General features: G+C 33.4%; 1 protein-coding gene across 1 annotated transcript in view; it reads left to right on the top strand.

The window, feature by feature from the left end:
- The window catches only part of LOC124368752 (odorant receptor coreceptor), a 45,217-nt gene that overhangs the window by 14,835 nt on the left and 15,541 nt on the right, over positions 1-14,841 (top strand). Inside the window, exons 2-5 of the mRNA XM_046826096.1 lie at positions 3,948-4,226; positions 7,838-8,051; positions 9,979-10,159; positions 14,359-14,458. Of these exons, the coding sequence (XP_046682052.1) occupies positions 3,948-4,226; positions 7,838-8,051; positions 9,979-10,159; positions 14,359-14,458 (774 nt within the window). The remainder of the gene's footprint in view (positions 1-3,947; positions 4,227-7,837; positions 8,052-9,978; positions 10,160-14,358; positions 14,459-14,841) is intronic.

Here is a 14,841-nt window from a genome sequence, read left to right as displayed (position 1 = left end):
AATTTAATGTGATTAAGTTTATTGGTTGCTTTGTTCACTCATTGGCTTGAAAAATTAATTTTGGACAAAAATTTCAAACGGTTTCGCCTCTTTTATTAGTACCGGTATTGTAGCGTTTTTACATCAAATCTGTATGAAATTTCTTCTACTTTTTAAATATTATAATTGATAATCTTTTAAACCAGCAAGCATGAGGTTTAGACCTCGAGTAAACTTTTTTAATGCAACGGCCCAATTTGTACTTAATAGAAAGAAAGAAATGTTTTCTTATTAAAAACTCCATTTATGTTATACTTTCCTCGTGGTTTTCATCAAATGATTCATAAAAACAAGTTGGTGGATTTGACTTGATATTTCACTGGACTCATTGTTGGAATCAGCGGTGTAATAAAACAGATATTATTAGACAAGGTCAACCTAAAAATACTTAATACTGACACTTTTTGTAATTGATTAAAAAAAGCATGTTAGTTTCAAATTGTGTCATAATTTAAAATAAAAAAAAACTAAAAAGAAAAGCCTTCGTATGAATACAATGAAACAAATTAAATTTGAGTACAGCTTATTTTACTGTAACTAATAAAAGTCCGCTGGCCCTCACGTCCACAGCACTTGCAACAATTGGGTAGTTTGTATTTGGCAATAAATCTCCAACAAGGTTTATACGCGTAGAGTAACACGCTGTATTGAAATCGTAGTCGTTACGTTTACATCCCTATTACATAAAACAATTGAGTTACTAACTCAATAATATTAGTAATAAATTTAGTTGCATTAAAATGTAACTACGCTGATTCATTAATTTTATATGTTGATGTATAGATTTCATAAAATTATGAAATACAATACAACTTGAATTTAGCAATACATTGTTTTAATCAATCACATAATTGTTAGTAACAGAAATTTTTAGACTGACCTTGTCGGATAATTTCTATGTTTTACTGAGCAGCTGATTCCAACAATGTGTGCAGTGACCTTTCAGGTTGACCAACTATCTGAATGATAGAATGAAAATTCCCTTCTCACTATAATACAAAAACGTGTTTTAATAAATGATTTGATGAAAACCACGAGGAAAGTATTAACATATATGGTATTTTAAAATCAGTAAGAAATCTCCTTGCTTTTGGTTATGTAAAAAAATGGGTCATTGCATTAAAAATACTCAACTCTAATCCTACATTTCAAATTTGCTGGTCTTGAAAATGTTTTAATTATAATGATTAAAAACTAATAGAAATGTCATGCAGGTTTAACGCAAAAAAGTTTGAATATAGGTACTTATAAAAGAGCTGTGGCATTTCAAAAGTTTGGACAAAAATAAGTTTTTTTAATTGCAGCGAGTGAACGAAGAAACCAATAATCCCACATTAATTAGTCGGTCTGGTTATTACGTACAATTAGGCCCATTTAATATTGGATGTATATATTTTATCTAGTTTCCAAGATCCCTTCAGTTTGCATAAAATTTGGAACACACCGTATGTTTTTACATACTCAGGTGTTTAAGTCGAGGAGTTTCTCTTTTTGAAGACAGATGATTGCTAATAAGTCTTGAGATTAGATAGTAAGCAAAGAACATCAAATCATCTTTTAAATGGGAATGTTTGTAAAAGCAAAACACACACACACACACACACACACACACAGTTGTATGGGGGGAAGTTTGAAATCCAAGATAAATCAAACATATTTATTCAAACAGTGCTATAAATGTACAAGGGTGTTGTATTTTATCTTGCTCTTACTGTTATATTTTTGAATTGGATTACGACTATGTAAAGTGTATGGAGAATTAACTATCTGAATGATATAAAATGATCAATAGACTACAAGAGTTTGTGAATATTTTATTGCGAGGTAGATTATCAATATGAAGAATAAGTAGGTAATCTAGAGAAGAAAACTTGGTAGTAAAAATAGTAAAGAAAAAAAGCGAGAATGTTCTATTTGCGACTATGTAAAATGTATGGAGAATTTACTATCTGAATGATATAAAATGATCAATAGACTACAAGAGTTTGTGAATATTTTATTGCGAGGTAGATTATCAATATGAAGAATAAGTAGGTAATCTAGAGAAGAAAACTTGGTAGTAAAAATAGTAAAGAAAAAAAGCTAGAATGTTCTATTTGCGACTATGTAAAATGTATGGTGAATTAACTATCTGAATGATATAAAATGATCCATAGACTACAAGAGTTATGAATATTTTATTGCGAGGTGTTTTATCAATATGAAGAATAAGTAGGTAATCTAGAGAAGAAAACTTGGTAGTAAAAATAGTAAAGAAAAAAAAGTGAGAATTTTCTACTTGCGACTATGTAAAATGTATGGTGAGTTAACTATCTGAATGATATAAAATGACCCATAGACTACAAGAGTTTGTGAATATTTTATTGTTAGGTGGATTTTTAATACAAAGAATAAGTATTTAATATACAGAAGGAAATTTGGTAGTTAAAATGTTTGATTTGTGGTATTTAATGTTAGCTTGATTACCAATATGAAGAATAAGTAGGTAATATAAAGAAGGAAATTTGGGATTAAAATGTTTTTTGTAGATGTTTTATGGTTAGGAACATCATAAATATGAATATTAATTAACTAAATTAAAGAGGGAAAGTTGGTAGTAAGAATGTTTTATTTCTGAATATTTTATTGTCAGGTTGATTGCCAATATAAAGCATAAGTAGGTAATATAGAGAAGGAAGCTTGAGAGTAAGAATGCTCTATTTGTCGGAGAATGCAATATAAGTTCTCCAAGTGGCTGGCATCAAAGGTAACAGGTTGGCCGACGTGCCACACATACTTAGCGGCTCAACCTCTCCTCACCTTATCATCTTTTTCCCGGACACGTATCTACTTAAACACCAGCATCGTCAGAGAAACATTGTTAACTCTCTCCTCGACCCAACACAGTTCCTTTAGTTATTAAGCTCTTCCAACTATTATATTGAATCACACAGTTTATCGTGTACTCTTGTATCAATTTCTGTTAAGGCCAGTAAATATTGTTTATTTGTTCTTGTTTGTGTAACAGTTGTAATTTTACACATACTATAATTCCGAAGATCGATAATGTTTAATATACTGTAGTTTTTGGCTTGTAAAGTATACAAGATGGTTTCAAAGAAAGTCACATTCAAATAAAATATTATTACAGTAGCAAAATATAATGTGTTGGTTCCACAGTTAAATCATTATAATATTCATAACTGAAATTATAAAATTCACAATAACATCACTCGCTAGTTATATAAAAATCAAGAAGTAATTTCATCGCATATTGCATATCCAATTGTTTCAATACTGTGAAAACTAGCTAGGTCAATATTTTAATAAGAGAAGAATTTTTCTTCATTTTTTTAGTTATTAGGCCCACAACGGCGAACGTCTATAGTACTGTCCGAGGATTAAACCAGTTATAGTAGGATAAAATGTCGGTACAATTTTGAATAGCAAGTACACTTAGTGATTGAACTACATTAAGTATTGCAAAGTGCAGTTTTAGCAGTAATGCTTTATATATTTGCCATGCTATCGGACTGTCATCACAATTAACTAAGAAGACTATTAGAATACTAGTTACTAACAATTAATTATTTATATTTGAATTGTATTAGTGTTAATTACGATTTAAAATTAATCTCCAAGTATTTAGAACAGCAGTGGTACACCTGCGATATTTTTAAATGATATTTATAAATAACATGTTTTACATAACTCGTTTCAGACTTCTGTGTTATAAAAGAGGACGAGTGAGGAAGTGTTTTTACTTATTATAATTACTCTAACCCATTATCATAACAGTACACCACTCATGTCCCAACATGTGTACAGAAAAACCTAATGTTAATGAATTAACTTTCCTGTAAACACACATCTCTTTTTTATTACTTTATTACAGTGGATATACATTGCATATCTCATTTATATTTAAGATGAACTCGCACCCACTGTTCGCCGAATCAAACGCTCGGCATCGGACCACGTCTTTGATGCGCACGCGCAAACTTCTAGTCATCATCGGAATAGGGACTCTGGCCACTGTGTTCTGCTGGGCTTCAGTCACTTTCGTAGGAGACTCAGTTCGACCCTACCACGACCCTCTCAACCCTAACGAGACCGTGCTCATCGAAGTGCCAAGGCTCATGTTTGGAGCTCACTACATATGGGACCCCAACGATGGAATGGCCTACGTGTTCACGTTCCTGTACCAGGTGAGAGGAAGCAAAGAATGTCTTATTTGGTGGATTTAGAGCTATAAAGCAGCCTCAGGAATTCCGAACCGCCACCGAAGTAGCCCGGAAGGTGGGCTGATTTTGCCTCAGTGGGATCACTTAGCGGTCTCCCATCCGAGGAGCAGCCACGCCCGACGTTCCTTGACTTGGTTATCAGGCGATGAACGCGGTACCCACTAGACCGAGCCCATTGCAAAGAATTGCACCTGTTTCTGGCAACTAACTAGGCAACTTACCAAATTAAGTTCGACCGTACGCTGCATACCACACAGATAAATGTTCTCTTTAGAACAAAATATGTTGACTACTTTTATAATACTCATTTTTATTTGCAATAAAGTGTTATTTACGCTCATTATTTATGCTTGATAGTTGCAGTGACACAATTCCACTGTGTACGCCTGAAGCCTACAAAATTTGTTGCAGATGTGACAGTATACATTGGGTTAACAGTATTATTTGGGTTATAAAACGTCACGATAACGAATAAAATCATCTGTAGCGGAACACAGAAATCAAATATGCAATATAAAAACTTTAAAAAACTTAATAACACTAGACTGCGAGTATTATCTAAGAGTAATTAGAGAAAATACACGAATAATAAAAAAAATTGCTTTTCTTAGTACTTATACTCACGTGTCCAGTTTTTAATATTGCCTTAGAAGAAAGCTGATTGTCTTATTACAGATAATAAATAACCGTCTTTTAAACTATCAAAAGTCACTGGTAATCTTTTTAATCGTACCAGTTGGTAATTGAGTAGGTTTTAGCCAATCATGATTCAGATCCGTTCTTACCAACTTACCTGTATATTTGGGTGTTATTATTGGCAAATTCTGTTTCAAATCTCTTCACTAAGGATGGGCTGTCCATATTGAGGTCGAAATATGCCGATAAAAATAAAAAAAAGAGATATCATGTTTTGACTGGATGAACTGGAGGAATTAGGTGATGACAACACCATTTGCTTGTAGGTTTAGCCTCTCTACATGTAAGATGGTTTCATAGATGTTTGAGTATGCTAAGTGAAATTCTACGCCAGCTAACTGCTTTCTTCTGTAGCATGAGTTTTACTTTGAGGTTTCCAGAGAAGTTACTTTAAAATACCAACCCGTATCTCATATGACATTCAACTAATGCTGATTTTGCAGCTTACTGGGTTGCAATATATTTTATTCAATCAAGGTAGACGCCATAGAGCTGATGTTTTTGGCGATGTTATTTACATCCTCTGTCCGTGAAAGGTACCGTCTAAAATAACCCCCTGGTTATCCCATCAGGGGTACTTGATATTTTGCCTATTCTTTTACTGAAGTGTACTTCCTGTGCTAGTTCTCATGGTTTAGTGCTAGTTCATTATTTTTAATCTAAATGAAGGTATTCTGCAGAGATATCAAGGAGTTAGAATAAAGTTCTTCTGCAAAGTCGTTTTTAAACAGGGTTTGTGTCATCTGCATACATTTTTCAGTAAATGCTGTAGTTTTTTATGCAAGATAGAAAGTCGATAGTACACAATATAAATACTACAGTGCCCAACACATATCCCTGAGGGATTCCTATTGTGATTGGCTGTGGATTTGACTTGATTTTGTAAGTCCAGATGCGGTGTACTGCAGCCCAACAACTTAAGATCGTTCTTGCATATAACTCACAATTTATTCTATTGCAATATCTCTAACTATTAATGATGTACATTGTTCAGAGATAAGGCTGTTCTCGAAAAGGTCCAAACCCTTGCTTTAGTCGAGTAAAGCCGTCACGTATTTTTCGTCATCAATATTGTCAATAGTTGTATCTAATAGGTTTATGATAGCAGTCTTGGTTTCTGTTTCTGAAACCCATGATCGCAATCATGGTATAAATTACGCTATGTTTTTTAAAATGGTTCATTAGTCTTGTTCAAAACCAATATATCATTAATTTTGACAATTATTTTTAGGTTCTGATGGTGGTACTTTTTTATTTGGGTTGTATTTTAAAGAGAATTTATTTATAATTCTAATGAGGGGTTTGAAATAATTATTTAGCACAGTGTTTTATAGTTTTAGCTCAGTACTAATCCACACTACTACGTTATCTATATTTTAGGTTTCATATTTACAGATTTTGAACTATTTCTGAGTTTGGAAGGCAGATGAATAAATTTTTACGAGAGGACTTATAGTGTAGTATCTGGTTGATGCCTTTTCAATAATCTCTTGTTTTTCTGTTGTGGATGAGACTTCTGCAGATCAATATTTGATATCTGGGTGTAGTACGTGTTGAGATCTTCAGCTACTTCAGTTGGAATGTTTATAATTTTGTTATTAACAGTTAGTTTAAAACGAGACTGAATAATTTGATTTCACTATCTCTCAGAATTAATGAGATTCCCTAGTGATTTAGGTTTATTATCAGATGTTTCTATGAACTCTGCATTGTTCGCGTATCCTGTCTGGTCATAAGCCTCCTTCTTCTCAACTTAACGTATATATCTTGTCTATTTCCTGTCAAATTCATAATGTTTTAGGGCGCTGTGAGATACATATAACTAGGTTGTTATAGCAACTGATTGCTTGTCATATTGATCTTTTTTATTTTATGCCCCGTTTTTCTTAGTGGTCAAGATATATCTAGGGCAATGTGCAGTTCTTCTTGGATTAGTGGTTTCAGTATCAACTACGTCATAAATATCATATCATGGTTTTGTTGAGAGTATGTCAATATTTTTCTCAGTTGTAGTCGGTGAGTTTGAGTCATATTTTTCTTTCTGATAGCCAAGCCTACATAAGTGAGCTGTGTGGTCTGATAATCCAGACTGTATTATGGTTGCGGTAATGTCTGGTTCCAGTGCATTCGCAGTCAGTGGAAGTCGATGTGTCAAATGTTATAAAGGTTGATGAGAGAGGGAGTATACTAATGTTGTGTGTCGCGACATCAACAATCATTAAGTAATCTCGGATGTTTAACTTTTTCTTTTATTAATGATGTCACCTCTAGTTGAATGTTTTAGAAGTAAGAATTAACTATTTACAATCTATACCTAATTAACCTTATGGAAAAGCTAAAAATTGTAAATTTAAGCCCAATTCAGTAACTTCTCATTTGTTAAACGTTATGCTGGTATGTAATGACAATCTACCTGTTTCAAGAATTTGTAACAATGTCCGGAAATTTTTATTAGATATCAATTATTTTCATCCATTAGTAGCATTAGAAAATACGGGTTACAAAGAACATTCTATTTTCCTTAGTTTCTAAGCTTTTACGTAAAGTTCATAAATTAGAAGTCACTGAGCTGTGCTTAAAATTTAGAATTTACAAAATTTACTCTCCTTTAATTTAAATTTTCCAGACTTGATTGTACAGACTACAAATTAAAAAAAATATAATGACAGTGTACATCGATAAATTAGTAAACTATTATTTAATGAATACCATACGGTCTTAATATAAGTCAAAGTAATGTTTTTTTTGGAAGAAATATCCGATGTCTCATTATGGGATGGTAATTTTTTTAAATAAATATGTTTGAGTTATTACATATGTAACAGTGTATTAACTAGTATGTTGTATATTAAAAAACAAAAACTTTGCTCTGTTAACAGTTGTACTGGGTGCTTTTAACCCTTGTTCACTGCAACCTGCTTGACGTGATCTTCTGCTCATTCGCCATCTTCGCCTGTGAGCAACTGAAGCACTTGAAGGAAATCATGAGACCTCTGATGGAGCTCAGTGCTGCCTTAGACTCGGTTGTGCCGAATGCTGGAAACCTGTTCCGCGTCTCATCAGCAGATTCAAACATTCCTCTCATAGCGAACCGTATGTGATCGCCAAGAAATATGTCAGCATGCTATTTTTTTTTATTCTAAATATAAAATAATATTTTTTTAAAATAATATTATTTAAGGGGAAATATGTTTTATGTTCTCTTCCCAATCTGTAAAGTAACGAAGATAAAGGTGCCTAGTTTTCATATTTACCTTAGAATAACATGCGTGTTACACACTACGTGTGAATCTCAAAGGTGTGCATTTTTACCAACACAAACAACAATATGTATTTGCTTTCATTCCCCTTCGATATTACAGTTTTGCAATTCGATATTACTGTTGGGAAAGTAATGCTTACTTGATCGCATTTGTCAATTAGTTTGACTGCACGTGACCTCCCTCCCTTAAGCCATCCTTTGTTTCTTGTTTAGTATCTTAATAATATTGTACAAACCATCCTCTCCGGTGGTTTCAGGGGTATACAGCACGTCTCCTCTCTCCCGTAATCCATCCTTTGTTTGATGTTTATTATCTTGCTACAATTGTACAAATCATGCTCCCCTGTCGTTGCAGGGGTATACTGCATGTCTCCTCTCTCCCGTAATCCATCCTTTATTTCATGTTTATTATCTTGCTACAATTGTACAAATCATGCTCCCCGGTCGTTGCAGGGGTATACTGCAAGTCTCCTCTCTCCCTTAATCCATCCTTTATTTCATGTTTATTATCTTGCTACAATTGTACAAATCATGCTCCCCGGTCGTTGCAGGGGTATACTGCAAGTCTCCTCTCTCCCTTAATCGATCCTTTATTTCATGTTTATTATCTTGCTACAATTGTACAAATCATCCTCCCCGGTCGTTGCAGGGGTATACTGCATGTCTCCTCTCTCCCGTAACACATCCTTAGTTTCATGTTTATTATCTTGCTACAATTATACAAATCATCCTCCCCGGTCGTTGCAGGTTTATACTGCATGTCTCCTCTCTCCCTCCATCCTTAGTTTCATGTGTAGAATGTTGCTAAGACTGTACAAATCATCGTCCTTGGTTGTTTCAGGAGTACCTTTTTTCTTGTAGCATGATAAGCAAATTGATTTGGCTCGGATTGCTCTTACATGTGACGTAGACTTATTGGCAAAGTTTCCACAAAAGAAGTGTTGAACTAGAGTATTTCACAGTACTAGGGACGGTTTAAATATCAAACAGATTTTGAATGGCGTTATCTTGCGTTATTCTACCTTAGAAGGCGGAATAAAACATCCAATAAAGCCGCATGGGCTTTGACGGTACACTCTACCGTTTGTAGTCTTAGAATTACTAACTAGGGTTTAATATTTTGTGGGAACCAAAAGTCAAAGGTTGATCGTATTTTATTTTATTAAAAACAGAAATACTAACAACCATAAAAATAACTGATCATATATTGAATTTATAATTATTATATTACTTATTAAAATGGGCAAATCTTTTAATTGTCCACAAGTCATAGTTTTACTTTAGATAATAGTTGGTTCTTTGGCTACAGTTTGCTCGCTATATTTTATACCTTGTTGTTACAAGTGTATGCAAATTATGTTACTAACACTTTTAATTTTTGTATCAAAAATAATATTCATACTTCGTAAATTTCATCACAGTGAGGAAACAAGTGTAATTAAAAACGTGCAAATTAAACCTGAAATGATAGTCCTATACTTGAGATTACTTTATTAATGTACTTGTAAGTAAGGATTATCTCCTCAGATGTATTTGTGTTTTTATTTAGCTCATATACTCGTAATAAGTTCATAATGACTTAAATTACAGGGTTATTGTTTGATGACTTATTGGTGAAATGCTCCGTTTGGAAACTTATTAGATGTCACATTTCTTAATTCATATTTAAGTTGTTAAGGAGTAAACCACTTAAAAACACATTTTGAGCCACGTTTGTTTAAAAAAGCAAGATATAAAGTATTATGCCTGTTGATGCAGAGGAAGATGACGTAGATATGCGAGGGAGTTTCCTCTACTCCAACTCCCCAGACTACAATGGGTACGAGTCTCGTATCCTCAACCGCCAATCCTTCAACCCGAACGGTCTCACCAAGAAACAGGAACTGATGGTTCGCTCAGCCATCAAATACTGGGTAGAGCGCCACAAACATGTTGTCAAGTAAGCATCCACACTATCGTAAACTGTAACTATTAAGTTTTTAGTTAATTTTGATGATGGTTTGATCTGCCATCAAGAGTGGGTTGATTTGCACAAATAATTTAGGAAGCAAGCATCGGCATTGTCATAAACTGTAACTACTTAGTTTATATTTTATATTACTGATAGTTTGATCGGCCATAAAGTGTGGGGTGAGCGTCACAAACATATTGTTGAATAAGCATCGTTACTGTCGTAAACGTAACTACTTAGTTTATTTTGTATTACTGATATCATGCACGGCCATCAAGTATTGGGTCGAGTGGCACAAACATGTTATCGAGAAAGTATTGGAATTGTCGTAAACTGTACTACTTAGTTTATATTTAATTTTATTGGTGATTTTCTCAGTTTTCAGGTATTGGTTGGAGTGGCAAATAAACGTTGTCAAGTAAGCAACAGCTTTGTAGCAAAATATAATTACTTACTTAAAATCTGCTTTACAACCATTTAACCCAACAGTTTTGAAGCACACTGTTATTACACCCATCCCCAAAATAAAAAATCCTCACCTGGTATTTCACTTCAGACCTACATAAATTTTACCTCACTTAACTAAAATTCTCGAGAAGGTTGTACTTGATTAATTAACGACCTTCAGTAAAGAAGAAAACATTATCCGTCAAAATCAATATGATTTAGAATGTTTTTAAACATTATATGGGCCTTATTGAGCATTACGGATAAGCTGTATACAGAGATGGGAGTACACTGGACTTTTCTCTTGCTTTTTACTGAGTAAAAATTGAATAGTTTCTAGCTAAATTAAAAATCTGTACGTTCACAGACAGTTTTACGAATTCGTTTAGTTCTTACGTAAAGGATAGACAAAAAAATGAAAAGTTTGGTTACTCTAATGTTATTTAGAAAATTATGGGTGTCCCTCAAGGTTAGTTTGTGGCACCATTGGTATTCATCTTATACATCGCTGACCTTGCAAATTAATTGATCCCTTTATTTGTATGCAGACGGCACTCAACTTCTGTTACCGTACCGGTACCTCCTTCAGGCGTCTATCAAGCTGTGGAATGTATTAATGACGACTTGATCAAGATGAAAATTCTTAGGAATCACAATTGACATTGAGCTACATTTTCTCAATCAGGTTGAAAATATTTATCAGCGCGCAATGTGTAAATTAAGAATTTCTAATGGGTTTAGAACTTTAATTCGTCTGTTATCGAAACTGCACATTTTTAAGTCCTTGATATTTTCAACAAGAAATTACGCTCTTCCTGTGTTTTGAAATTGCTTAAATAAGGAACTTGATCAAATTTATCACTATAGAAAGTGAATAGATTTGTTCATAGTCAATGATCTCTGTAAGCTCCAAACAGTGTAATTGATACATAATATATATGAAGCTGGTGAACCTTCTAACCTTAAACGCAATCTGTCGACACAAGCGACGATTAGAGAACCGTGTACTCTACTTAATGACTGCCGCGTGTAAAACTGAAGGTAATAAAGAAATATTTCTCGTACTTTCAACCCCAGGAGTCAGGGGTTTATCTGTACTACTTGACTAAAATAAGGTGTTAATGGTTTAATATGTTTTATGTCGCAGTAAAAAAATTTAGATTTTATTATAATTACTTATTTATTTATTTAGTATTTATTTATACTTAATTTTACTGACTATAAGTGCTTTTTACTCTTATTAATACTGCTAAGGCCTCTCTAAATCTAGCCTGCCAGTCTATTTCGGAATATGATGGTATTGCCTTTGCTCGCACGATTGGTAGTAGACATTCGTGATGAAACCCTCTAGAATATTCTGTTATGAAGGATTTTCAAGGGCATTTTCCATCGTTCAGTGATGCGAGAAATTGGTGTTAATAAGTTTTGAGATCTGTAATCTGATCCCTTCCTCAGGTGGATAACTATCATCCCGATATACTAACACCTATGTTAAAAACTATACCAGAGCGTTTGACAAGCGTAAGTTAGGAATAAAAAGAGGTAATGTGTGATCTCCATGAACACTAGCTCTAAAATATGAACGAATACAGATAACACAATAGACCTTGCAATTACCAACCAACCACTGAAAACAAACTAGACGCCAATAAAGGGCTCTCCTGGGCCTCTTATGGGCCTTTACAAGGCACTTGTGCTACCCACATTGGAACAGGGGTCGGTAATCTGGTCACCATACCAGTAAAACCACATCACGATGGTTGAGTCCATCCAATCATATTTCGTAAGGGCGGTGGGCTGCCGGATGGGTTTCACCTACCTCACTGTTCCTGTGAATGACTTCATGAAGCGTTTCAACCTCCTACTATTGCATTTAAAACACAAGTACTTCGATATCCTCACACTCTACAGACTTGTAAATAGCCTAATTTGATTGTCCTGATCTCCTAAACGAAATCGACATCACCAATCCCCAAGGCACCCGGTCCAGATCAATTTTCAGAAGACGATACCTTCCAAACAGCTAGGTTTACAACTCTAGCCTTTCACGACTTCAGAGATCTGGATATGACATCTCTATGAGGATTTCTTTAAGTGAGGTGCTAAAAAGTGATCCAGTGCAATGTGGGTCACATCTAATCTTGTTCTGGCTTCTTGGTATATCTCTGGTTTGTTTCTTATTGTTCAAGGTTCTTTTTTATGTTTTGTTTCTTATATATTTATTATTATGAATATTATTTTGTGATTTCAATCGACGTTTTTTCTCCAAAGTTCATTATTATTGTGACTCCTAAAGTGTATTTAGTTGGTAAGTTTTCGTAGTATGTTTTTGTTATTCATATAAAGTTTCTTACTGTTGTTCCTTTAAATTTCATTTCGTTATTCTTAATACCGTAAATTATTTATTTTATTTGGTTTATTATTATTATAATTTTTATAGCTATCTAGCTAAATCCCTCAATATGTATTAAAAAACAACCTGCAGTGAATTTGCTTTATTGTCTGTCAACCATATCTGTCTTTTGACATTATTATTATTATTAATACTATTTTGTATATTAACCCCATTGTTATTGTTGCGATGTATACCTTTGACTGTAATATTTCTTGTTATTTATTAAGTTTTTGTACTTTTTAACTCATTTTGTAACCATTTACAATGTTGTAATTATTTCTGCGTGTAAAGCAATTGATTTTCTTAATACTGTATTTTGTTAATACAACTTGGTGTATGCCTTTGGAAATAGAAAAATGTAATGGTCATAGCAGAAACAAAAATTGTGGCAAATCAGGAAACAGGGGTGGGCCTTTTTTATTACTGGTTCATTTTAGATTAACTTCTCAAAATTATATTTTGACCCCCAGTGGTTTATTAGAAATGGCAACTAAAGTAGCCTAAATGAGACTACTTATAGATGTGCCAATTAATTCCGTGAAGCCTCGATTAATTTCCTTTTAAGGAAATGGGTTTCCTCAGATATTATATTTTATAATCCCAAATCGGGTCAACAATGATGTGCATTTTTTACTTTTAGTTATGTGTTAAATTAGTTATCCACTTGAGGAAGAGGTCGGATTGCGGAGCTCGAAACTTCCGGAAAATCCTGATTCTTCGAGGGATAGTAGCGTGATACAAAAGAAACACATAACTCGAAATACTAATATCGATAAATTCATAAACATTTAAGAGGACTGAATTTGCGTTTTATTGAAGGGAATCTGATACAATTATACCTATTAAGCGAGACCTAAAGCAGCCGACATAATTCTTTAAACGATGGCAACACCTCTTCTGACGTTTAAATTAATTAACAATCCTTTTTTGTCCTGCAATTAAACTGTACTTTCCAGTTAATTGCAATGCAACCTATCTTAGTATAAAAAGGTTTAGAGGTGACAATGTAATTTTATAAAGATAAGTAACATCTGATGAAGTGAGCATGTGTACATAAGTTCTCAAATACATATGTATATATAGGTTATACATCAATACCCAGTAAAGGGTCATTCTAGTAATGAATTTAAAAATAAAAAAAATTTTCCCTAACTATACACGTATGTTAGATATACATGTCTATCACTTAGTAGTTGTTTTATTATTCCGACATATTGCATTTAGTGATACAGTTTTCAACAGCACACAACTGTTCACCCAGCTGAAAATAGAGCCTTTATCCTGCAGCAGCGCAAACACACTTTTGAGTTAATCACACGTTAAAAGTCTGTCACATAATTTTCAGGTACGTGACAAACATTGGTGACTTCTACGGAACAGCGCTTCTGCTCCACATGTTGACCAGTACAGTGACCTTGACCCTTCTCGCCTACCAAGCCACCAAGGTCGTAACAATTACGATTCACGCTTCTCTTATGAGTATTTTTTGTAGAGTGTTTAATCTATTTTATGTATGATGAAATTTTACGTGATTTTTAAAAATGTGGTGAAAATGCATGGTGTTTGTCTGATACATTTTAGTTATAGGATCATGTGCTGAAAACCTTAATAAAACTCTAGATTTTCACAATATTTCTTTCTATTAAAAATAATATAAGTAATTGCAAACTATAAATATTTAAAAAGTTTAGGGATAATTGGCCAATAAATACTTAAAATATATTTTTGATTGTGTAAATACATTGGATAAACAGGAATTAAACCAAATATATTACTGAATATACTAGAAATTCGATATGACTAAAAGATTTGTTGAAAGTAAATAAAA

This window comes from Homalodisca vitripennis, chromosome X (assembly GCF_021130785.1).
Source record: "Homalodisca vitripennis isolate AUS2020 chromosome X, UT_GWSS_2.1, whole genome shotgun sequence".
Classification (NCBI taxonomy): Eukaryota; Metazoa; Arthropoda; class Insecta; order Hemiptera; family Cicadellidae; genus Homalodisca; species Homalodisca vitripennis.
This window is presented reverse-complemented; position numbering and strand designations above follow the sequence as displayed.